General features: G+C 42.6%; 1 protein-coding gene across 2 annotated transcripts in view; it reads left to right on the top strand.

The window, feature by feature from the left end:
* Positions 1-27,718, top strand: part of LOC149451927 (rho family-interacting cell polarization regulator 1-like) — a 1,274,165-nt gene that overhangs the window by 502,473 nt on the left and 743,974 nt on the right. For both annotated transcript variants that reach the window (XM_089689951.1, XM_089689952.1), the window contains exon 5: positions 18,946-18,969. In XM_089689951.1, coding sequence (XP_089546077.1) covers positions 18,946-18,969 — 24 coding nt within the window. The remainder of the gene's footprint in view (positions 1-18,945; positions 18,970-27,718) is intronic.

Raw genomic sequence — 27,718 nt, 5'->3', positions numbered from 1 at the left:
GCTCAAAGCGGTACAATTTTTTGCATGGAAATATGTATTTTTTTATTGTAGGCCTGTAATTTTTAGGAATAACTCACTGAAATCTGTCCGAACAAGAGACTAGTAAACATCCCGGGTATGTTAAAATTTGAAACACGAAATCATAAATTAGAATTTAATAAATAATCATAAAAAATAATAATATAATAATAATACATTTTATGAAATAATATAATCAAACCAAAAACACTGAAATTTGAAATATAGCACCAAGTTCGCACATCACTGAGCAAAGTCGCAAAATCATTTTCAGTGTCTGATGATGAATTTCCCCACAAATCATTATCACTCAATTCTGCAAGTGGTTCTAATTTACTATCGCTGTTCTCTAGCTGGTCTAAAACCGCTTTTGACCTAAAGGGATGCTTTTCTCAGTTTCAAAGCAGAAAGAAAAGTAAAAATGCAGGCAGGGTACAGGACAAAGCACTAGGGACAAAATATATGTGAAATGCTTTGATACAATAATGTTTTACTATGTGATTTTAGTATTTTTAGTGAATGTCACTTTTTCACATTTTTAAATTTCCTGCCGTTCCTTCCCCATATGTCCTGACATTGCAGGGAACGGAACCCAGAAGACAGATGCCGGCATCCGCGGAGGACATTGCAGGGGACACTGCAGGAGGGACATCGCGGGAGCACAGGACAAGGAAAGTGAAGAAGAAATCCCGGAGCAACGCTGCAGGGTATTCCCGAGTGTAGCTCGGGGTTACCACTTGTGGTGCTGAAACTTTACCCGAGCTACACTCGGGAATACCGCCAGGGAGGTTGATGACTTGGAGAGCATCTGCCAAGAGGAGTGGGCCCTCCTGAGATGAGTGCAAACTTGGTGACCAACTACAGGAAATATATGACCTCTGTGATTGCCAACAAGGGATTTGCCACCAAGTAATAAGTCATGTTTTGTGAAGGGGGTCAAATACTTATTTCCCTCATGAACATGCAAATCAGTGCATAATTTGCTAGACATGCATTTCTTTTGAATTTTTTGTTGCTGTTCTGTCTCTCAGTGTTACAATACACCTACCATTCGATTTTTAGACTGATCATTTCTGTGTGAGTGGGCAAACATTCAGAATCAGCAGGGGATCATATACTTATTTCCTTCACTGTAGGTGCTATGCCTGTGCAGTACAGCCCTGTAAACAGTTGGCTGAAAGGAAGCAGACTCATAGCTGCCTTAACAGTTTAGTCCAGGTGGAACGCAACCCAGAGGGGAAGGTGGAGGTGAAAAATGTGCACAACGTGGTTGCTATGATGAAACATTTTGGAGGCGTAGCCTCCTTTATCAAGTCACTTCCAAACATGCCGCCCAAAGCCTTAAATATGAGATTAAATGCCTCCCACTAAAGATCTTAAAGGGGCAACTCCAGGGACAACCTGCAGTGGGACCACAGCAACCAAATAATTAGCAAAACAAATTCATATTGAAGCAGAAAGAATAAATGATAATAAAAGAATGCCGTTTTAGCTTTGGCCCTTAAAAAAATGCTGTATATACCTATTAGGAGTATACTCAAAATTAAAAACAAAAAATAAACAATAGAATTAAAATTAAATAAGGATTTTGGTATAAACAAAGGGTTACAATCTCATCTATGTCTTATGTCATAACCCTCTAAAACAGTCAAACTATTACGTGACTACTGGTCATAGCTGATAGACCCAGTCACATTGACAGACCAAATGAGAAATATCAAATCAAACCCTTCTGGAGACATATTGTTCAGCGTGAAAATCCGAAATGTCTCACACCAACAAAGTCTGGAGAATCTCTCTCCCTCTGGGATCGACCTAGGGATAGCCTCAATTCCAAAAAGCTCTAGCTCCTGTGTGCTCCCACCATGTACATTGCAAAAATGGCAGGGAACACTATGCGTATCATATTCCTGCTCTAAAAACCGCCCGTGTTCACCAAACCTTTTGCACATGGTGCGCACTGTCCTTCCTACATAATAGAGCCCGCATAGACACCTGAGGCCATAGACAATTTGTTTGCTACAGCACATAAACTGCTTGATCTGGAAGACCCTACCATCTTTTCTCGGAAAAGTTTTCTTACCATGATGTACAAATTTAAAGGCCTTACATTTCTTGGACTTACATTTAAAGGACATTGTCATGTGGAAGAATATACAGTCAGGTCCATAAATATTGGGACATTGACACAATTCTAACATTTTTGGCTCTAAGCACCACCACAATGGATTTGAAATGAAACGAACAAGATCTGCTTTAACTGCAGACTGTCAGCTTTAATTTGAGGGTATTTACATCCAAATCAGGTGAACGGTGTAGGAATTACAACAGTTTGCATATGTGCCTCCCACTTGTTAACGGACCAAAAGTAATGGGACAGAATAATAATCATAAATCAAACTTTCACTTTTTAATACTTGGTTGCAAATCCTTTTCAGTCAATTACAGCCTGATGTCTGGAACGCATAGACATCACCAGACGCTGGGCTTCATCCCCGATGATGCTCTGCCAGGCCTCTACTGCAACTGTCTTCAGTTCCTGCTTGTTGGGGCATTTTCCCTTCAGTTTTGTCTTCAGCAAGTGAAATGCATGCTCAATCGGATTCAGGTCAGGTGATTGACTTGGCCATTGCATAACATTCCACTTCTTTCCCTTAAAAAACTCCTTGGTTGCTTTTGCAGTATGCTTTGGGTCATTGTCCATCTGTACTGTGAAGCGGCGTCCAATGAGTTCTGAAGCATTTGGCTGAATATGAGCAGATAATATTGCCCGAAACACTTCAGAATTCATCCTGCTGCTTTTGTCAGCAGTCAAATCATCAATAAATACAAGAGAACCAGTTCCATTGGCAGCCATACATGCCCACACCATGACACTACCACCACCATGTTTCACTGATGAGGTGGTATGCTTAGGATCATGAGCAGTTCCTTTCCTTCTCCATACTCTTCTCTTCCCATCACTCTGGTACAAGTTGATCTTGGTCTCATCTGTCCATAGGATGTTGTTCCAGAACTGTGAAGGCTTTTTTGGATGTCGTTTGGCAAACTCTAATCTGGCCTTCCTGTTTTTGAGGCTCACCAATGGTTTACATCTTGTGGTGAACCCTCTGTATTCACTCTGGTGAAGTCTTCTCTTGATTGTTGACTTTGACACACATACACCTACCTCCTGGAGAGTGTTCTTGATCTGGCCAACTGTTATGAAGGGTGTTTTCTTCACCAGGGAAAGAATTCTTCGGACATCCACCACAGTTGTTTTCCGTGGTCTTCTGGGTCTTTTGGTGTTGCTGAGCTCACCGGTGCGTTCCTTCTTTTTAAGAATGTTCCAAACAGTTGTTTTGGCCATGCCTGATATTTTTGCTATCTCTCTGATGGGTTTGTTTTGTTTTTTCAGCCTAATGATGGCTTTCTTCACTGATAGTGACAGCTCTTTGGATCTCATCTTGAGAGTTTACAGCAACAGATTCCAAATGCAAATAGCACACTTGAAATGAACTCTGGACCTTTTATCTGCTCATTGTAATTGGGATAATGAGGGAATAACAAACACCTGGCCATGGAACAGCTGAGAAGCCAATTGTCCCATTATTTTTGGTCCGTTAACAAGTGGGAGGCACATATGCAAACTGTTGTAATTCCTACACCGTTCACCTGATTTGGATGTAAATACCCTCAAATTAAAGCTGATAGTCTGCAGTTAAAGCACATCTTGTTTGTTTCATTTCAAATCTATTGTGGTGGTGTATAGAGCCAAAAATGTTAGAATTGTGTCAATGTCCCAATATTTATGGACCTGACTGTAGGAATGTCCTGAACTATACCTAATTTATTTTTAATATGATTGGAGGTAATGATACTTTTAACATTGTTTGCTCTACTGAACACAACAATAAGTGTATTTGGGAGCACTTAACTTAAATCAGGACCCTGCTTCAAAATAGGCCAATGCTTTTTTTTATGGCCGTTTTTATGACCCAATGTTGATCATTGAATCTGGTGATAAATAGGATTTCAGCGTATTTATCAATATGTCCTTCATCCATGTTCTTCTCTAACCGATCTCTATAACTATCTACTGCCTTCTTAATATGTTCCTTATTATAACCCTTTTCCAGAAACTTATTAGTAAGCATCTCTGCCTGTGCTAAGTAATCTGATGTGTTAGAGCAATTCTGATGTAGCCTTTAGAATTGGCTGTACGGGATATTCTCCGTCCACCTGGGGTAGTGACAGCTGTTTTTGTGTAGGTATGAATTACCTGCGGTTTCCCTGAAATGAGTTTTGGAAATGAACTTTCCTCCTGCATCCCAAGATAACTCCAAATCTAGGAAAACCAGAGAATTAGCATCAACCACATGTGTGAATTTGATACCGTATACATTAGAATTGCAGTATGATAAAATGTTGGTGACAGTCTCAAGCAGGCATCCCAGTTGATCAGGACGTCATCAATATAAATCCTGTATAATAATAATAACATAGTGCCCATAATAAACTAAATGTGTAGCAAACGGGTTTTGGGACCTGATGTTAAATTTCTCCCAGAGCCCTATTAACAGATATATAGAAGGACCCATTGGAAATAGTTCCGTTCCAGAGCAAATTTGGTACATTGACAAATGAAATGAAACTGATGGGGATGCATATATTCAGCCTCTGATAGGAAGTGTTCTGGAGCCCGTAATCCACCCTCATGGGGGATTGAGTTATACAGGTGCATCTCAATAAATCAGAATATCATCAAAAAGTTAATTTATTTCAGTAATTTAGTTCAAAAAGTGAAACTCGTATATTATATAGATTCATTACACATAGAGTAATATATTTCAAGCATTTCTTCTTTTACTTGTGGTGATTATGGCTTACAGCTAGTGAAAACCCAAAATTCAGTCTTTCAGAAAATTAGAATATTGTGAAAATGTCCAATATTGTAGACTCGATGCCACACTCTAATCAGCTAATTAACACAAAACACCTGTAATGGTTTCCTGAGCCTTTAAATGGTCTCTTAGTCTGCTTCAGTGCATTACACAATCATTGGAAAGACTGCTGACTTGATAGTAGTCCAGAAGACGGTCATTGACACCCTCCACAAGGAGGGTAAGTCACAAAAGGTCACTGCTAAAGAGGCTGGCTGTTCACAGAGTGCTATATCCAAGCACATTAATGGAAAGTTGAGTGGAAGGAAAAAGTGTGGTAGAAAAAGGTGCACAAGCAACAGGGATAACCTTGAGAGGATTGTGAAGCAAAGGCCATTCAAGAATTTGGGAGAGATTCACAAGGAATGGACTACGGCCGGTGTCAGTGCTTCAAGAGCCACCACACACAGACATATCCAGGACATGGGCTACAACTGTTGCATTCCTTGTGTCAAGCCACTCCTGAACCAGAGACAATGTCAGAAGCATATTACCTGGGCTAAGGAGAAAAAGGACTGGACTGTTGCTCATTGGTCCAAAGTCCTCTTTTTGGATGAAAGTAAATTTTGCATTTAATTTGGAAATCAAGGTCCCAGAGTCTGAAGGAAGAGTGGAGAGGCACAGAGTCCAAGTTGCATAAAGGTCCAGTGTGAAGTTTCCACAGTCAGTAATGATTTGGGGAGCCATGTCATCTGCTGGTGTAGGTCAACTATGTTTAATCAAATCCAAAATCAGCACAGCCCTCTACCAGGAAATTCTAGAGCACTTCATGCCTTCATGCTCCCCTCTGCTGACCAGCTTTACGGAGATGCTGATTTAATTTACCAGCAGGACTTGGCACCTGCCCACACTACCAAAAATACCAATACCTGGTTTAATGATCATGGTATCACTGTGCTTGATTGGTCAGCAAACTCGTCTGACCTATATCTCAGAGAATCTGGAGGTATTGTCAAGAGGAAGATGAGAGACAGCAAACCCAACAATGCAGACGAGCTGAAGCAGCCTGGGCTTCCATAACACCTCAGCAGTGCCCCAGGCTGATCACCGCCATGCCACATTGATGCAGTAATTCATGCAAAAGGGCCCCAACCAAGTATTGGGTGCATACTATACTGTACATGGACATACTTTTCAGTAAGTCAACATTTCTGTATTAAAAATCCTTTTATTTTTCTTATGTAATATTCTAATTTTCTGAGTTACTGAAGTTTGGGTTTTCACTAGCTGTAATTAGCAATAAAGGTCTGCACACCACTATTAACTACACAACAACAACCAATCATATATCATTATTTAGGGTACTCAACCCTCTGAACAGCGTATCAATCTGTTTGTACAATAGTTTTTAACGTATAGAGTAAGCACATAGCCAAACTGCTTTTGAAATAAGTTTGTGTTAGGCATATACAGTACATACAATCACCTAGCAGGCACAAAAATCCAAGTATGTCATCTAACATCAAGCATAATACAACAAAAATGTACACTTCATTGTTGAATAACAGCAAAGAACATGCATGTGTATAGGTGCAATGAGCTACATTTAAAATGTATACGTGCTGATGTTCCAAAATGCATACAGGAATGCAATACCCAGAATAGAGTAAAAAATCAAAGCTGAGCCAGACCCTGGTGAAAAGAGAGAAGAGGAGGGAAAAAAAAAAACACTTTGAGGATCCAAAAACCACCTTTCTTAAGAACCTCCTACCTAATATCCCACTGGAGCATGTCTCTTATATACATTGGTAGTCATTGTCAGCTCCTTCCCTCATTCGGCTGTATGTGATATCACTTCCGGATCCTGTTTCTGGGAGTGACATCACTTCTGGTTCCTCCCTGCTTACAAGACTTGCCAACCATAGCAATTGCCAACTAGCTTCTGATAAGGCAAGACTGCACAGGGGCAGGGTGAAACCTAGTTCATCTAAGCACAACAGGAATAAAAATTAAAGATGCATGTAAGTTGGTACAGATAATGCTTAGCAAAAACTCTGGTGGGGAAGTTTCAAGGAGCAGCTTCCAAAAGATGGCTTGCTGAAGATTCACAATCTAAAATACAAACAGAATAACCAATGATTAAGAAAAGAATATGTGTACAGCAGGTAAAAATGTTCAGAAAAGAAAGCAGTGTTCACCCACTTTAAAACACTCTACACATATTTAATTCAAAATATATATAAAGAAAAAACTGTAAATAATGCATATATTATATGAACATAAAGGATTCACAGTCCATACCCCCTTCCACTAACAGTTTCTCCAGTATACAAAGGATATCAAAAGATATCCTCCAATATACAAAGGATGTCAGTGGATCCCTATCATCACTATCACCATCAGCCCCAAATATGTCATGTTCGGGAATGTTAGAAACTGAAGGGGGAGGGGATCAATGATCTTGGTGTCGGGTTTAAAGCTATAAAATTGCTTGACTGTGATTTCATGCACATGTTTATGTAGATCCCTAAATAAATCAAATAGATTAGCATTGCAGCTAGGGGCAACATTCAAGCCCTTCTGCAAGAGACTAGTCTCACTAACATTCAGTGTGTGGGATGATAAGTTGAACATTTTGATAGTGGTATTTACATCTCTTTCCTTCCTCATTTTATTTTGCTTCCCCTTTCCTCCTTTGGTCCCTCTGAATCTTCTTTACTAATAAAAGTATTCAGTACAAATAAAAATGTTCTTTTCCAGTATCCACATTATTGAAAGATTTTGCTTCTAAGGCATCTAGAGTGGGGTCTACTGACAATGTCCCACCAACAGACCCCATGGGGGAATACCCCCATCTACAGGTGCCTCTAGTGGTATATTTGGTTCACCAACAATGGAAAAGGAGTTGGAAACTATATATTTAATTCCATCTCAAGCTCTGTTAAAACAGATGCACCTGAAGGGGAATCAACATGGTCTCTCCCCAAAGTGGCAATAACAGTAGAGCCCTGTGTGGGGACATGACCTGATGTTCCTGCCAAGGCTGATAGAGAAGTGGAAATGAATCCTTCCTTAGGGTCAGAAGTAATTTTCATTGGGTCCTTTTTAAAATTATTACCCACATTGCTAGAAGAACTATGCTGTGGGAACTTGACCCTACCACTAACCATATTTTTTGTATTATTATTATTATTATTATTATTAATAACCACTTGCCCTCCAGAGGATTTACCCCCCTTATAGCGTCTACAAACTATGGTATAGATACTGCAATTTACACCATTTTTTTGCTATACAGCACTGCACTAGTTTAACTGACAATTGCGCGGTCATGCGGTGCTGTACATGAATGAAATTTATGTCCTTTTTTTTACACAAATAGAGCTTTCTTTTGGTGGTATTTGATCACCTGTGCACTTTTTATTTTTGGCGCTATAAACAAAAACGTTTTGAGAAAAACAATATTTTCTCAACTCTGTCATAAAAAATATCCAAAAAAACTAAAATGTCATAAATTTAGGCCAAAATGTATTCTGCTAAATGTTTTTGGTTAAAAAAATCCCAATAAGTGTATATTTAAACTTATAGCATTTGAAAGTTATAGCATCTACAATCTATGTTATAGATAATGGAATTTACACAGCTTTTACTTTTTGACTGCACATCACATTTCTTGAGGGTGCTAAAATACCAAGATAGTACAAACACCCCCAAATGACCCCTTTTCAGAAAGTAGACACCCTAAGCTATCTGCTGAGAAGCATATTGAGTCCATGGAAGATTTATTTTTTTTCCACAAGTTTCTGGAAAATGACAAAAACTTTTTTTTCTTTTTACACAAAGTTGTGTAAAAAGGATGATCATTTAAATGATATATTTCTCGCACAAGCCATGGGTATATGTGGAATTACACCCTAAAATGCATTCTGCTACTTCTACCGAGTATGGGGGTTCCACATGTGTGAGACTTTTTGGGAGCCTAGCTACATACAGGAGCCTGAAATCCAATGATCACTTTGAAAGCCTGAAGGTGCGTAACTTCCTCATTTCACTTCCTCACTACCTATCACAGTTTATAAGGCCCTGAAATGCCAGGATATCACCAAAAACTTGTGGCAACAAAAGAGATCTGCAAAATACTCAACATGCTTCTTATCAAATCCCTTGGGGTGTCTACTTTCCAAAAAGGGTAATTTGGGGGGGGGGGGGGGGGTTGGTGTTATCTTGGCATTTCAGGGCCTCCAAAACTGTGATAGGTAGTCCGGAAGTGTAATGAGGAAATAAAGCCCTTTAAAAGCCTGAAGGTGCTTATTGGATTTTGGGGTCTTGTATTTGGCTAGACTGCCAAAACGTCTCTCACATGTGGTACCCCCATACTCGGCAGAAGTAGCAGAATGTATCTTGGGGAGTAATTCCACATATAGACATGGCATGTGTGAGCAATAAATCATTTAAGTGACAATTTTTTGTAAAAAAAAAAATAAACATTTTATTTTGTCATTTTCCAAAAACTTGTAAAAAAATACATTCTTCTATTGATTCAACATGCCTCTCAGCAAATAGTTTGGGGTGTTTACTTTCCAAAAAGGGGTCGTTTTGGGGGGTGGGGGCATTTTATGCCCAGCATTAGAAGTTTATGCCACACATCACTCACTCTTCTAACCACCTGAAGATCAAGCCTTTTCTGAAACTTTTTGTTCACATGAAAACAAATCAGTATTTTTTGCTAGGAAATTAATTTAAACCCCAAACATTATATATTTTTTTTAAAGCAAACACCCAGTGGGTGCTGCAGTTTTGTATGTCACATAGTATTCACGCAGCGATTTTTCAAACGCAATTAAAAAAAAACAAAAAAAAACCCACATTTTTAATGCACAATAACACAATATATTGGCCAATTATTTGGTAAAATATAAAAGATGATGGTATGCCGAGTAAATAGATACCAAACATGACATGCTTTAAAACTGTGCATGCCCCGTGCAATGGTGATAAACTGCATACGTTTTTAATATCCATAGGAAACATTTTAAAAGCCTTTACAAGCTACCATTTTAAATTTATAGAGGAGGTCAAGTGTTCGAATTACTGTCCTTGATTTGACATTCACAGCGCTACCTCACATGCATGGTGCAATCACTGTTTTCATACTGGCACAGGGTCAACGCTCACACACACATTATTTTTATACTGTCCCTTTCATTTTTTTTTTTATCACTTTTAATGCTATCACAGGGAATGCAAATATCCCCTAGAACTTCAATGGGCATTGTCATATATTCTTTTTTTGAGAAATCTGGGGTCTATCAGACTCTAAATATCTCCTCTTTCCTTACATTATCTAATCAAACCAAGATCAATGTGATCAGATGCTTTCCCAATTTACAAACGGCGCTGTTTATATCCTGCGAAACTGAAGTGATGAAATGCTAGTAGCTTCCGATTTCTTAGGCTATAGAGATGATTGGCACCATTCTGGTCTCTAATCAACTGTATGGTTAGCTGGCAGAAACACTGGCTGCATTCTAAGGTTCCCCCGATGGCACGGGACTGCCCGAGAAGGCCATGGAAGGCAGCGGGGAGGGGGGGGGGCATCATCTCCCGCTGCTTGTAAAAGCAATCCTGCAGCTAATCAGCCATTAGGATTGCTTTTACATGAAAGTCGATCTGTGACTGAAAAGAATGATACCAGGATGATGTCTGCAGCTGTAGGCATCATCCTGGTATAACCATTCAAAGTCCAGTGATGTACCAGTACATCGCTGGTCTTTGTTGAGTATATATGCTATGTTCTTTTTTTTGTATGCAGCCTGTGGGCTGAATGAAAAAAAGAGAAGAAATCTCTGACAGAAAAAGTGTGTGGTATGCCCACCATTAGAATATACCTCCCTGCATCCACCCACTTCTAATGGTGGGCACACATTAGGTCACACTGTGCCACATGCGCCAGTTCCAAGATTGTACAAATGTCTAAATAGTGGCACGCTTGAATAAAAATTGTCCACGTATAAGTGGTACCCCATATGGAAAAAGGATGACACCAAGTCCCAAACTATCCATGTAGTCTGGGCATCTGGGGGGCTCCATGTGATCTTTTCCCTCGTAAATCCAAAACATATATGTATAGCCTGTTGCCCTCTCACAGGTCTTCTACATTTTGACCCCATATCTGGCATGCTTGCTGAGGGAGAAATTGTTTGAATGCAAGGCGGCCAGAAAAATGAACGAGGGACTCATCAATGCAGATTTTGTGCTGGGGAGTATAGACATTTGCAAATTTTTGGTTAAGGTGATTTACAAGGGGCTGAATTTTGTGGAGCCGGTCAAATTCAGGGTCATCCCAAGGACGACAGTGTATTGTCGTTGAAATGCATAAAACACATTACACTCTCATATCTATGCCTGGCCATGGCAGCAGAGAACAAGGGCATATGATGCATTGGGTCTGTGGACCAATACAACCCACAATGAACTTTTTTTGGTAATGTCCATGTTGAGGGTTAGGTCCAAAAAAAATTTAAATTCAGAAACCGTAATGGGTTTCCATGCAAATGGTCTGGCAAGGTTTGAATTTGGGTTGGCGGCGATAAATTGTTGTGCATATAAATTGCTTTGATCAACAATCAATGCATACAGATCTTCCATGAAAAACAGCTCCAAAAATCAAGGGGAGTAGTTAAATTTGCTGTTTCCACCTGAATACCAGGTTGGGCAGTGGATGGGGGAAGTACTGGTGCTGCAGAATTTGTGGGCTGCCAATCGGGATTTGCAAGCACATCCGGGAAGGATATTAGGTGCTCTACGGGCCTCTGTGCGAATCCTTGGTGGTTTCGGGACAATACTTGTGCTCGCCACAGCACCAGCTTGTACTGCACTTATGAGACTCGCCACGTCACCAAGTGATACTGTAGTGCTGGTATTATTATTATTATTAGGGTTAGGAGGGCCCTGCTCCTTGGAGCTTACAATATAAGAGGTATGTGAAAGACCAGGATGTACTAGGTCGCTGGTGCTCGCCAGTTCAGCAAAAGGTAGTGCGGCACTAGTACTGGCACTCTGCTGCATATGAAAGTCATCAAAATTTACCGACCAGTGCTAGCAGAGATCAGGCCTGATTCTGCAAACACTGCGGTTTTGCGTGCAATGTATCAAGTGACAGTGATCTACTGACACTGCGCTCGCTGGGGGAGAAGGACATTCTGACACTGGGGGGGAACTGACTTGAGATCACTATCATCCCCAGTGACACCAATACAGTGATCAGTGCAAAAAGAAACACTGACATTGTACTAATGGCACTAGGGAGAAAGGGGTTAACAATGAGAGGCAATCAAAGGGTTAACTGTGTGAGCGGAGTGTTTTACTAGGGGGCGGGGGGGTGTTCTTTACAGTAACACACTGATCCGGAAAGCTGAGCTCTGCTATCCAGATCAGTGTGCTCAAACTGATAGGGAGGAGAGCTGCAGTTTAAACACTGCAGCCATCCTCCGTTTCAGTGATTGCCGGTAATCGCCAGGCTCCGGCAGGTAATCACCCGGGACCCGGTGATTGACACCCGCGGCCGCGATTGGCGGTGTGGGTAGGGCGGTCGCGCACATCACATATGCCACCTACTTGAATTGCAAAATCACGTATATATATGTGATTTTGCGCAGCGGTGCCGCCCTGCCGCAGTATATACTGTGGCTGGTCGCCAACCGGTTGATAATAAAAATAATAATAATAATATAGTTATGCCTTCTCTTAAGGGGATTTTTCCCTGGGACCGGGGATGGAAGGCATGAAGGCGGTTGTCTCTGATATTTGGGGGAGGGTATGGGAGTCCACCCCTAGGGGGGTCTAGACCAGGGGTGGGCAAACTTTTTGACTTGAGGGCTGCAATGGGTTCATATATTGGACCCGGGGGCAGGACCAAGAGTAGATGAATGATGTGTATGTGTCATCCATAGTAAGTATAGTAATATTCCTCCATAGTAAGCATAGTAATTAATCCCCCATATAGTAATTCATCCCCCATAGTAATTCATCCCCCATATAGTAATTCATCCCCCATAGTAATTCATCCCCCATATAGTAATTCATCCCCCATATAGTAATGCATCCCCCATAGTAATTCATCCCTCATAGTAATTCATCCCCCAGAGTAATTCATCCCCCATATAGTAATTCATCCCCCATAGTAATTCATCCCCCATATAGTAATTCATCCCCCATAGTAATTCATCCCCCATATAGTAATTCATCCCCCATAGTAATTCATCCCCCATATAGTAATTCATCCCCCCTATAGTAATTCATCCCCCATAGTAATTCATCCCCCATATAGTAATTCATCCCCCCTATAGTAATTCATTCCCCATATTAATTCATCCCCCATATTAAGTCCCCAAGTCCCCCCTGTGTCAATTCACTTACCTTTGCTCCGCGCGTTCCTCTCGCCGTGTTCCCGCGCCGTTCCGGTGTAGCATGAAAATCTGTCTCCTATGAGGATCTGTCCCCCTCGACGTATCTGCGCATGTGCCAGTTTCAGGCATTAGCAGCCAATCGGCGATCTCCGGCACATGCGCAGATACGTCGAGGGGGACAGATCCTCATAGGAGACAGATTTTCATGCTACACCGGTCTTCAGGGCGGACTGTGAGAGGAGCCTAGCGGGAGCCTAGCTCCGCGGGCCGGATTAAAAGGTCCGCCGGGCCGTATACGGCCCGCAGGCCGTAGTTTGCCCATTGCTGGTCTAGACACTGCTCCCTTTAGTCCCAGTGGTTCTACAAAAGTATGGGATGATGACTCAGAGCTCAATGATATTGGTTTAGGTGGTTTATGAAGGTATCACCACCCCAGGTCCCATACAGCCAATTCCAAAGACTACATAGGAATTGCTCTAACACCTCAGATTACTTAGCACAGGTAGATACTTACCAATAACTTTCTGGAAAAGGGTTATAATAAGGAACATTCTAAGACGGCGGTAGATAGATATAGAGATGGGTTAGAGAAGAACATGAATGAAGGACATATTGATAAACCCGCTAAAACCCTATTTATCACCAGATTCAATGATCAACATTGGGCAATTAAATGGGCCATATAAAAGCATTGGCCTATTTTGAAGCAGAATCCCGATTTAAGTAAAGTGCTCTCAAATAAACCTGGAGTTGTGTTCAGAAGAGCAAATGTTAAAAGTATCATCGCTCCCAGTCGTATTAAAAATAAATTAGGTATAGTTCGGGACATTCCTATATACTTCAACATGACAAGGTCCTTTAAATGTAGGTCCAAGAAATGTAAGGCCTTTAATTTTGTACATCATGGTAAGAAAACTTTTCCGAGAAAAGATGGTAGGCTCTTCCAGATCAAGCAGTTTATATGCTACAGCATACAATTTGTAGTCTATGGCCTCAGGTGCCCATGCGAGCTCTATTATGCTTAAAAAAGGAGCGCACTTCCGCCTTCCACGGCCAGCGCATGTTCCGAAACACGTCGCAGTGCACCTTGGGATCTGACGTCATCACGGCCATGCCGCCGCTGCGCTCCAGCGTGCGTTCCATCCGGCTCTGAGGGAGGATGTGCACGCCGGCCTCACCGCTGTTCCCCTCCAGCCACCACGCTGTTCCAGCCGAGAGCTGACCTCCCCACATCGCAGTAAGATGACGACTCTTCACCCGGGCTACCACCCCACCGTTAACTATTGTTAACCACGGTTTTTATGCTTAACATTACTTCACACATGTGAGTGTTTCTACAGTTAGACTTGAATAAAGAGACTTATTGCACTTAGAGGCGCTTCTCTCCTTTTCTCATCTACAGAGTTTGCTACAGCTTATTTGGAAGCCTTGCCCTCAGTGCCACACGGAATCCTACGCTCTTCATACAGTAGCCACAAATACCACTATCACCCCATACTATTATTTCCCAGGACTTTGCAGTGTTTGCGCTGTTACAACCCTTCCTCATTTTTTCTCTGTTATGTAGGAAGGACAGTGCTCGCCTTGTGCAAAAGTTTTGGTGAACACTGGTGGTTTATAGAGTAATGTGATAGGCATAGTGTTCCCCACCATTTTTGCAATGTACATAGTAGGAGCACACAGGGGCTAGAGAAATTTTGAATTGAGGCCATCCCTATGTCAATCCCGGAGGGAGAGATATGTTCCAAACTTTGTTGGCGTAAGACATTTTTGGATTTTCACGCTGAACACTATGTCTCCGGAAGGGTTAAATGAGAAGTTGGAAATCAATAAATTGATTTGATATTCCTCTAGTCTGTCAATGTGACTATGGGTCTATCAGCTATGGGCCTATCGGCCATGACCAGTAGTCAAGTATTAGTTCGACTGTTTCAGAGGGTTATGATATAAGACTTAGATGACATTGTAAACCTTTGTCTATACCAAAATTCTTATTTAATTTTAATTCTAATGTTTAATGTAAACATTTTTAATTTGAGTATACTCATAATGGGTATATGTGTGTATATATATATATATATATTTATTAAAGGGCTAAAGCTAAAAATTGCATTGTTTTCTGGTGTGATATAAGATTGTTTTACTAATTATTTGATTACTGTGGTCCCACCGCAGGTTGTCCCTGGAGTTGCCCCTTTGTGATCTTTAGTGGGAGACTTTTAGGGGTTTATTTACTAAAGCTGGAGAGTCCAAAATCAGACTCCCTTCTGCATAGAAACCAATCAGCTTCCAGGTTTCATTGCCAAAGCTTCATTGAACAAGCTGGGGTTAGAAGCTGATTGGTTTCTATGCAGAAGGGAGTCTGATTTTGGACTCTCCAGCTTTAGTAAATAAACCCCTTAGTGTCATATTAAAGGCTCCAGGTGGCATGTGTGGGAGTGACACCATGCCTCTAAAACAGGTCATCATAGCAAGCACATTGTTTACGTTTTCCACCTCCCCCTTCCCCTCTGAGCTGCATTCCACCTGGACAGAGCTCAGTGCTGGCTAGTCCAGGCACATGTCCAGTAGTGGCCACATGCTTTGCAGAGCTGCTGTTCATCTGCTGACATGGGCGAGCAATCACCTAGAGAGTGCTTTCACAGCACTAGTCCTTGTTGAATACCATGGTGGCGACCAGGGAGAAACCGAGGAAGACCATTGATTTATGTGACTTATATATTTCATCATTATGTGAGTGCATTGGTTTTAGTCTTTTTTACAATTTAATAAATGTAGATACACTAGGGTGGATGTGTGCTCTCTGCTGCTTTTGTCTTTCTTCTGAAATGGGGCCCATGACAAAGGAGGATTCTGAGCTCGTAAGAGGGCAGGAGGAGAGAACCACAGGAGAGAGATAACATTACCTCCCAAATGGAACTAAGAGAAAGGAGGGATATAAGGCCACCCAAGAGACTGACTTATGACATTCTGGATGAGAGCTCAGAGGAAGCCTTTCATTCTAGCCAAGGAACTGTAAAACCACGTGTGTGGAGCATCTTGGAACGTATCCAAGAGTCTGTAAGCCCTCTTTCTGACACCATCCAAGAGGAGGTCTTCAAACCCATGACCCTTCCTTCAAGTCTGACAGAGTCTCCCAACCCTTAGTGGGAGTCTTTCTTTGCAAACGCTGCTGTATGAGCATTTGAGCATGAGCATTTGCCAATTGTTGTTCCTCCTGATTAAAAATGTTACAATCATGGCAAATGTTTATATGCTGTATTACATTTTGTTAGTTTATTAGTTTTTTGGAGACCAAATACTTTGAGGGGAGTGAGTAACACCCTGCCGTGATACTGATTGCAGGATATTAAATGGATACAAGATGGCAGCTGTCATGTACCTGGTGGGGGAGCCTGACGTGGAGATGAGGGTGTCCTCTTACACCTCCTGCTTCGGTGATTCTGATAGAGCAGACAGAGAGCACGTGAGCCAGGAGTGGCACGAGTGCTTGGCAAGTCTGTGATGTCAGACGACAAGTTGGTAGTCCGGATGACCAGGATGCAGGTCAGTTGTGGATGCAGGTGAGCGGAGGATACAGGTAGCAGGAACAGCGGCTGGCAGGTTTCTAGCAGGACCTCGGTGACTGCGGATAGCAAGGCACAGGCTGGAGAAGAAGCAGAGTCAACCAAGCCAGGTCAGGATCTATCAGGTGGATCAGGTATAGGAAGCAGGCAAGCGGATAGTTGAAGTTCAGGCCAGAAGTCAGTAACCATAGGTATATAGCAGGGGAAGCAGGCAGGGCATAGTCAGGATCAAGCTGGGTCGGTGAAGGCAGAGTTCAAGCAAAGTCAGGACAGGTCAGGTTGGCAACAGGATCAGGAAACAACAAACAGCATATCATGAAACGTGGTAGACCAGAAGGCAAGGATTCCTAGTGCAGCAGCACTTTAAATAGCCCACCTGGTGCCAGTCCGGCAGCGCAAACGCGCACACGTGCGCCCACACTTATGCGTAGCCGGCACTGGCACATAACTGTGCACCTGGGTATTCTCCATTTTCCCTGATAGCAGCATCCTGCAGTCCAGTTGTGCAGACCCTGTTGCAAAGCTTTGAGGGATTCGTAGGCTGACTGCAGGACTTTGTTGTTTGACAGCAGGCTAACAAATTAAATTTCCCAGAGAAGCTGGCATTTGGGCATGAGGCAGATAAGTACAGAAGCTCGGTAACCTGGGGGGAATGAGCGGTGAGAGCTGGAAAGTAGGTGGAGACCAGGCTAGACCACAGAGAAAGAGAAGAGAGAAGAAGAAGCTGTTGACGAGTCTGGTGAGCTGTTCCATGAGACGGTGGTCCAGCTTGCTGCTGTCTGGAGGGAAATCTGAAGGAGGAACCGTAGGAACACTGGGGGCCCCCATCTACAGAGAGACCATCAGCTATCTGACCTGTGCCATGGAAGTTGCCAATGACATTATTAAATTCTGCAGCTTTCTGCCTAGTTTAACTGACACGGTTCACAAATGACACATGTTAAGGCCTAGTTCACCTACCAGTTTGGCATAATCCAATCATTTCCATGTCTTGCTCTCTGCAAGGTAAGCCACATCATTGCTTCCATTGCAGTCGGCCCACATTCACCAAAGAGCTCCTGCATTGCTGCAGTTCACTACCGGGGTCGCAAGAGGAATTAATCCCTACAGAAAGGGCTTCTGGTCATTCTCTAAACCCTGCATAAATTTACATCTCACCCTGTGTGTGTTAAAGGCGTACTGTCCAAGCTACAGTACCTTCAACTTAATGGAGCAGCTCCTTTCCTTGTATTCACACATTATTAAAGAACTTGTAACTTTGCTTCCAGTGGGATTTGAATTCTTGAAGTGCACTCAGGTACTTCAAGCAAGCAGAATATCTTATACTGCAGTTTAAAGGGACAGTGACCTACTTAATTCAAGAGATTTATTTCTTAGCCTCAGAATTGAACCCTGACACCTGCTTCTGAGAGCCCAAAGTGAGCTAGCTGCTCTGCTTGGTAGTTTGTTTCTTGCTCACTGGGGAAAGACATCTCAGAGCTGCGGTTACTGGTTAAATTCGGAATTGCAGGATGTCCATAACCGATCGAGATTTTGTTCTATTTGACTTTTGCTTGAAATTACTCCACGTGATAGCTTTTATTTCATGCACAAACATTTCTGTGGTTTTACTGTGATTACATTTGATCTCAATACAATTAAGATACCAGTTCACTCTAAACTGTCTGGGAGTCTAATTTGTGGTGGCAGCCAGAAAGTTCCTCTGACTGGAGGTTTAAGGTGGTGTCAGCAGGGGTTGGGCTTTCAGAGATCAAGAAAGACAGGGAACCCAAAACTTACTCAGTGACCCCTGAGGGGGTAGGGCTACAAAACATAACACCTTGCATAATTAATAAACTATTCATATGTTTTATGATTTGTACTTGTCCTACAGGACTCAGGCCCATGAAATCCTAGGCAATATGTGCTATCTTCAATAACAATAATGTGCTAACTTCAAGAAACACTATCACCATGCCCACTCAAAGCAAAAAGTAAATTACTAGTTTGCAATTAATCATCAACACATAATCGCCAAATGAAAAATGAAACTTAAAGAAATGAGATCTGAACAAAAGTATGCAAATAATTTGTACTGATTTTTTTTTTCAGGGGTTTCTTTATGACCTTGACAAGGTAAGAATATATTTTTTCCTTTTCAAGTAATATTTGAATTACTCCTTGCATGTAGATATTTGTACTAATGTATTATTTGGAGCATCAAAACATTTGCCTTTTTTTTTCTTCATTACGTGACTTCAGAAACAAGCTGCTGAATCTTTTAACTGCTTCCTTACCTCCCTACAGGGCGGCAGGGCTGTGAAAAATCACATACAGTTGCAAGAAAAAGTATGTGAACCCCTTGGGATTACGTGGAGGTTTGCATGAATTGGGCATAAAATGTGCTCTGAACGTCATCTAAGTCACAACAATAGAAGAACACAGTCTGCTGAACATAATACTACACAAATATTAGATGTTGCCATGGTTTAATTGCACATAACATGTAAACATTCACAGTGCAGGGAGGAAAAAGTATGTGAGGCCCTAGCTTAATGACTTCTCCCAGAGCTAATTGGAGCCAGGAGTGAGCCATCCTTGACTCCAATCAGTGTGATGATATTGGATGTGTTGCTGACAGCTGTCCTGCCCTTAACAAACACACACCTGTTTTGGGTTTACTGGTTTCAAGAAGCACTGTCTGATGTGAACCATGCCTCGCAGAAAAGAGCTCTCAGAAGACCTACGATCAAGAATTGTTGACTTGCATGAAGCTGGAAAGGGTTACAAAAGTATCTCCAAAAGCCTTGATGTTCATGTGTCCACGGTAAGACAGACTGTCTACAAATGGAGAAAGTTTAGCACTGTTGCTACTCTCCCTAGGCGGGGTCGTCCTGTAAAAATGACTGCAAGAGCACAGCGCAGAATGCTGCATGAGGTAAAGAAGAATCCCAGAGTGTCAGCTAAAGACCTACAGAAATCTCTGGCACATGCTAACCTTTTTGTTGACACATCTACAATAAGGAAAACATTAAACAAGAATGGAGTACATGGGAGGACACCACGGAGGAAGCCATTGCTGTCCAAAAAGAAGATTGCAGCATGTTTGAAGTTTGCAAAAGAGCACCTGGATGTTCCACAGCACTACTGGCAAAATATACTGTGGACAGATGAAACCAAGATGGAGTTGTTTGGGAAGAACACACAACACTATGTGTGGAGAAAAAAAGGCACAGCAACATCAAACCCTCATCCCCACTGTGAAACATGGCGGAGGGAGCATCATGGTTTGGGGCTGCTTTGCTGCCCCAGGGCCTGGACGGATTGTTGTCATTGATGGGAAAATGAATTCCAGAGTTTATCAAGACATTTTGCAGGAAAACGTACGACCATCTGTCCGCCAACTGAAGCTCCACAGAGGATGGGGGATGCAACAGGACAATGACCCAAAGCATACAAGTCATTCAACAAAACAATGGCTGCAACAGCACAGAATACGCCTTCTGGAGTGGCCCAGTCAGAGTCCTGACCTCGACCCGATTGAAATGCTGTGGCATGACCTTAAGAGAGCGATTCACACCAGACATCCCAAGAATATTGCTACACTGAAACAGTTTTGTGAAGAGGAGTGGTCCAAAATTACTCCAGATCGTTGTGCAGGTCTGATCTGCAACTACAGGAAACGTTTGGTTGAGGTTATTGCTGCCAAAGGAGGGTCAACCAGTTATTAAGTCCAAAGGTTCACATACTTTTTCCTCCCTGCACTGTGAATGTTTACATGTTATGTGCAATTAAAGCATGGCAACATCTAATGTTTGTGTAGTATTATGTTCAGCAGACTGTGTTCTTCTATTGTTGTGACTTAGATGACGTTCAGAGCACATTTTATGCCCAATTCATGCAAAACTCCACGTAATCCCAAGGGGTTCACATACTTTTTCTTGCAACTGTATACTGTGTATAATATATATATATATATATATATATATATATATATATACACGTTTTGCATTCCTGGTAGGGGGCACAGCTCCTTGACAACCAGCTAAAGCACAAAATGTACAATGCATACTAAATACAAGAAAAAAAATGCACCCGGAAAATACATCAAACACAGTCTGCATAGATGTGATCCTAGCCTAAAGGCTAAGTGCACTTTTAGAGCATGTTACACCCATATTTGGGGTGTAATGTGTAACATACTCCAGAACTACCCCCTAATTCCCCTCTCCCTGGGATAGTGGGTGGGAGATTGTTCTCCCCGCATGTACTGTCACATTTCAATATCATCGCGGCTGTGCAGGGCTCACAAACCGAGGTGGAACTGCATGTCACATGTGAATAGAAGCAATGGTAGGAAGATGCTTTCTCACAATGTTGGGAGAGGAAGGGGGGGGGGGAAGAGTCACCCTAGCTAGTGACAGAATACTTAAAAGTTCAGCCTATTAACCTTTTCTGTGAAGATCAATGGAAAACAAGGGAAATAAAATGGCTAATATGGACATATGGTATAATAGCTCATGATGCAAAGACCATGAGGCCTACTCATAAATTTGTTTTTAGAGATTGGGTCACTGTAGAGGCTGTGCCATAGCTCTGGACCTGGAACATACTCTGACATGCAGCTAACACAAAGTACACAAAAGTCTGAAAGCACCACAAGCAGAGGTCAGTGTCTGAATGTCTGAATTATTAGTTTTGTCCCTACTTCACTCTGTAGCTAGAGGATGCTTCATACAGTGAGTCACACTCTTCTTCTTCACACTTTAGCCTCCATTCATAACATGGCATAAAAGGCAGAGAAGTGGTGGGTCAGAGAGTCCAGGGTGATCTACGCCAGAACTTACAATTTATTTTGGGTTGGACCTGGAACTGGGTTGGCTAGAGAAGTTGACCCAGGCCTATCTTGACTTTGACAATTGCCTGGCTTGCTGGAACTCCTGGAGGCAAAGTGATTATGACCACCACACTATAAGATGTCCCTGGAACCTTATTCTGGCTTTCTGCTTAAGATACAACTGGGTGGCTCCTATCTTCATAGGCTTCATTTGACACGACTGTGAAGGGGGTCTGGGTACCACCTGTGGTAGAGGTACTGTAGTGGCACTGGAAAATTGGAGCACCAGTTTCTTGGAATGTCTCTCTCACAGACATCAGTCTGCCCTGATGGTTAATTGCATGGCCTCTTCTAGAGTCATGGGCTCAGGGTAATGTACCATAGAGCCCTTAACAGAATTGGCAAACCCAAATCAAAACTGACCCCTCAAGGCTCAGTCATTCCAGCCAGAGTCAGGTGCCCAATGAACAGTGCTACTCTGCCAAGCACCTCCCTTGCTGTAGGGCTCTGACAGAGAACCCAGCTTTGCAGGTGTGATCAGAATCATCATAAAAGGAGGCTGTGGGCCTTTGGAAACTCCTCTAAAGAAGTTGGGACAGGAGCATCTGCAAATAAACTGATATGCCAGGACTGGGCATATATATTTATAGCAGGGAAATGGTTATCTGTACCCACTGAGCCAGTAGAGCGAGGCCTAAGTTTGGAGTACAGCTTGCAAAGATAGAAAAAATTGGAAGACAGGTACATTGTCCAGAAAAATTATCTGGCAGTTTGATATCGGGTTCAGAGTCCATCTGGACAGGTGGAGACATAATTTTCAAACTTTACATATCAGTTTGCACAGTTCTTCAGCAAATAGACTGTCTTGCTTCCATAACACCATAAGTAGTACTCTTTATATACTTGCGATAATGTAGCCTTCAGTCCAACACTTTGGTAAGGAACTATAACTGGTGGGTGCTTTTTCTGACTTTAGCAGCCCTTTTTCCTTAAGGCAAGCAGGCCTACCGATACTCGGTTTTCTCAAGGTCTTAGCGTACACTGCAGAAAGTTCCTGGCTAAACCACACTAGGACTGCGGGAAGATAACAGGAAAGGGTACCTGTAGTCCAGGCTGGTCATGCAAGCTCATGGTCACTGCAGAAGAGCATCTATACCACAATCCGGAGGCTGATGGTGGGCTCGGAAGGCAGTAGCTGGTAGCATGATAAAGTGAATAGTCCTGAGGTCTGGGCAGGTAGCAGGCAGGCGTAATCCACTACACAATTCAAGGTTAAGTCAGGAGACAATATAAAAGAAGAATCCAAGTACAATCAAGAGGCCAGCAACAAGGGGATCCAAGGCAGTTTGACAGACAGGGAAAAACAAGGCATCACTGTTAGGGAGTCAGGAAGCAAACAGTATTGCAAGCTTGAAACTCTGGGCTTGTGATATTCAAATAGAGCATCAATGTGGCTCAACCAATGAGGGGTATGCTGAACCAACCAGGTTGCATGCCGATTCCGGGCAATCAGAGTGGGAGTTGCGTCAGGCCAGGAGAAAGGAGCAGCTGCTGGCTGCAAAGAAGCAATGGTCACAGATCTATTAACAGTTTCAAGAAGGTCATGATGGGGTCGCTTGGTCAGGAACTCGAGCACTCTGCTCCCCAGTCTGTGTCTTCTTCTCAAGTACTTATAATCTTTATCCTGCCTCCCTCCATTGCCTGTCAACATCTCTTACTGTTTACGCATCATTTTCAAACTAGTAAGCAAATTAATTTGCATTTAGAGACATCCCAGCTGTTCACCTCAATTAACCCTTTAAATTCCAGGTAAAAGTTTCCAAATATGTAAAAGGATATTCCATATTTGCTACAAAATCACTAAAATAGACATAGCAACACAGATTGTAATGTCAAGAATTGCAGAGGCAGAATAGCTGTACCTGCACCCCAATACCACATTGCCTAAAGCAGGTGCCTCTCATTTTGCCTCTGTGTCGACCAAGCTGTGTTAAACAGTGAGAGAGTTGTCAGAATCAGACAGACTAGGAACTCATGCACATGGGCACTATAGCCTACACAGCATGAATGAGCACCTTGTTGTTGCAGCTGATACCGTCCAGAGCTGTGTACACGCAGCCAATATTTCTCTATTGGGATGCAGAAGCTGTACAAACACAGCCATTTGTCCCAATGTGGGAGGTGTGCAGGGATGGGTGAGTGATCCCAAATGCACACTGTCTGTGTTCAGGGCTGCTCATTTATCCATGCATGCCTCTCCCAATAGGATGAGTAGTTGTTTCCCCATAGAGAAGCATTGTCTGCCTGAATGCAGCTCCAGACACCTCCAGCCACATAAACAAGGCACTCATTCATGCTGTACAGGCCATAGTAGCTGTGTGAATGAAGCCTAACCTGTTGATCAGCCACAGACCTAATGTTCAGCAGTCTACTTAATGTGTTACTAAACCCACAACAGTAAAATCAGTCTGTATATGCAGGAAAGCATGCTTGTTATACTCGCTGTGGAACCTAAGGGGTTAATCCTTTGCATAGTGTAAAAATGCTGTTTGATCCTGACTTTTCTGATCCTCCCTTTCTTCCAGTGCCCCCCTCTTATCTCTATATCGTGTGGAGTCTCTCTGCACATGCTCAATTTGGTGTGTATTGCTAGAGAGGTTTTTTTCTCTTGGGAGAGTGCATGTGATCAGCACAGGGTCAATCAGCACTGTCCAGACAGAGGTCAGGAGTCCTGTATCCCCTTAAAGCAGAATGAAAACTCCTCCTACAAGCTTTAACTAGTGATCTGCTGGACACTGATAGAAGTCACAAGACTGCTCTAACTGCTGATGAGTAAAGGTATAGTTTATATTTACAAAAATAACTGCACTTCCATGTTCTGCGTACTGTGGAAGACCAGATATAGTGAATGTAGGGTCTGAGGTTTAGTAACACTTTAAGTACTTCTGCTTATAGCAGTTGTGTTCTGCAGAGACAGGTGCTTAGAAAAGACCAACTGCTGGGGGTGGCTCAAAGCCAATCATTATGTACAGTATATACCTGTAAATACATGTGAAGCCACACTGTCACATGGAAAATGACCTCTGTTTTTAACTTAAAGGGATTATAAACCCACACCTTGTAAAACAACCATTTCAACTTAAAATAGAAATGAAAGGCAAGACAATTGTGCATAGAAATAAAAAACAGTATATACAGCTTTTCCCCCCTTTTTTATAAGTGATCACATATCCTCTGTTCTCAGCTGTATAAGAGCTGGGGGAGAAGAAACACTGATCTTCCCAGAGAAAGGCAGTGTGTGTGTGTGGGGGGGGGGGGGGGCATCAGCAGAAGCCTGATAATTGGAGGAGAGCACACGGAGTTCCCACTACAGCTAGGGAACTGACCACGCTGCGTTCTCATGCCTAGTGTGGTCTTTTTTTTTTTTTAAATTAGGAAAGCAAGGGACTGGCAGGAACACCAGGGATTTCACACAAAGGAAACAATACAAAGAAAACCGTATACTTTTTCATACAAGTACATGGTACATCAGGCACATATTAGGAATATGAAATGTTGGATTTACACATTCTTTAAATACAGTTTAGTTGGACTTTTTGTGCTGACTAGCTGGATCTAGTTCCATTTCTTTTCTGGGGAAAAACAGGGACCAAGCAGCTGACCATACTATAAGTAACATAGTATGTAGTATAGTTGTACTTGTGCCATTTTTCTCCTTTTCTCTGATTAAATAAACCAGAACATTTCATTGAGTTTACTAGTGCAGGACCATCATTCCATGTCTACGGACTTAGAAAGTAAACAAATAAACTTGTGGAGATAAAAATGTCTATTGCAATTGATAAAAAAAATAGTCTGAAAGAAGTTAACTTAAAGTGGAACCTTAGGTAGAAAATTAAAAATGGGCAGGATTTTTTTTTAATTCTTTATTTAGAGAATTGCAACAGCTACAGGAAATGTATTGACTCCAAACACAAGTCCAACATAAAATGTAAAGCTTTGTAAGGAACATTGCGGAGGACAATAGCAAAATAAATGCATAAATACCCAATATGCATAGCTACAGATAGATACAGTGAAGGAAATAAGTATTTGATCCCCTGCTGATTTTGAATGTTTGCCCACATCTTGTATAACCATGTAAATTTGCTGTCTCCTCAAAATAACTCAACACACAGCCATTACTGTCTAAACTGCTTGCAACAAAAGTGAATACACCCCTAAGTGAAAATGTCCAAATTGGGCCCAAAGTGTCAATATTTTGTGTGACCACCATTTTTTTCCAGCACTGCCTTAACCCTCTTGGGCATGGAGTTCACCAGAGCATCACAGGTTGCCACTGGAGTCCTCTTCCACTCCTCCATGAAGATATCATGGAGCTGGTGGATGTTAGAGACCTTGCTCTCCCCCACCTTCCGTTTGAGGATGCCCCGCAGATGCTCAGTAGGGTTTACTGTATACCCTTCAAGGTCAAATAGGATAAACCAGATCCGTATCACTTATAAAGCATTTCCTCTGAGTCAAATATGTGCAAAGATAACTGGTCGCATGCAGATCCCAAACATATTTTAACATTTTTTATGAGATAGAAAGAGAGAGGAAGGAAAAGAAGGAGAATGGAGAGACAAAACAGCATAAAAGAAAGGGGAAAAAGGGGGGGGGGGTAGAAGGAGGGGGGAGAAGAGTGCCTCTAAAGGAACTCGGGGGGCCGTGTCTCAACTTCCATTCAAGTAAGGATGAACAGTAGGGGCAACAATGGGCAGCCCTGTCTAGTTGCGTTGGATATTGTAAATGGGTCTGAATTAAAACCATTTAAACAGACCGTACCGGATGAGTTAGTGTATAATGTGGAGACCCAAGACAGCATCTGCATCGGTAATCTTATCTGTCGTAAAGTTTTCAAAAGGAAACAACAGCTTACTCTGTCAAATGCTTTTTCTGCATCAGCGGACAGGAGTAAAAGCAGGGTATGTTATTTTCTCACCTTGGCAATGATATTGAGCGTCTTTATGGTGTTATCTTGGGCCTCCCCGTGTTGGGACAAAACCTAGCTGATTCAATGAAATAATACAGGTTAACAGAAGGGACAATTACGTAGCGATAATTTTGGTAAAGAGCATCACATCACCATTCAGGAGTGAGATAGGTCTGTAGCTACCACAGAGAAGCGGATACTTACCCGGTTTGGAAATAAGAGATATAATATGCAAAGATCTGACGGAACAGCTTTGCCATCCGTAAAAACATTAAAGCTTGTGGTAAAATGGGGTGCTAGGAGAGTCTGGAAGGATTTATAATAGGCTACGGTGTAGCCATCTGGTCACGGTGCCTTTCCAGGTTGGGTAGAGGCCAGTGCTACAGCGAATTCCGTGTCTCGATAGGTTGGGGCAAGGCGTCTGTTACGATCCACCTGGTGAAACCTCTGGCAGGAATACTCAGAGCGTGGAGTCTAAGCCCTGGACTGCATTTTCACCAGGGCCCCTGATGGTGGAGATGGACTTGAAGCAGACCAGGACCAGGTCACGACCTCCGAGCACTCCTACCTGTGGCAGAGGGATCCACCGGGGACGACTACAGGGGAGAGCCTGATGTGAAGAGACCGGCAGGGCCCGGCAGGATGGATGGATGGATGGATGGATTACTCGTGGTCAGACAGGCCAGGTCGTTACCGTGGGAGCAGCGAGCTACAGAATCGGCAGGCAGAGGATAGTCGGGGCACACGCAGGGTCAATACCAAGGTAGTCAATCCGAAGGGAGATCCAAGAGAGAGGTCAGACAAGCCAGGGGTCAGGACAGGAGAAGGCAGCGTAGTCAAGGCAATCCGGGTCAGCAAACAGCAGAATAGCACAGGTACAGAGCACAGGAACGCAGGGGAACACAGGGAGACCTAACGGCAATTGGTGACAGCACAGGGCATCTTTAAATATGGCGCCCTGCGCTGTCATTGGTGCTCGGCGTGTACCCGCGGCGCCTAGTGCGCATGCGCGAGTTTCCCCCTGCCGCGGTCGGCCGGGACCTAGTGCATGTGTCCCTGTCAAGGTCCTACCT

Source organism: Staurois parvus, unplaced genomic scaffold (assembly GCF_062004578.1).
Source record: "Staurois parvus isolate SC_StPar_1 unplaced genomic scaffold, SC_StPar_1.0 ptg000505l, whole genome shotgun sequence".
In the NCBI taxonomy this organism is placed as follows: domain Eukaryota; kingdom Metazoa; phylum Chordata; class Amphibia; order Anura; family Ranidae; genus Staurois; species Staurois parvus.
Note: the sequence above shows the minus strand (reverse complement) of the source record. Positions and strands in the feature narration are given on the sequence as shown.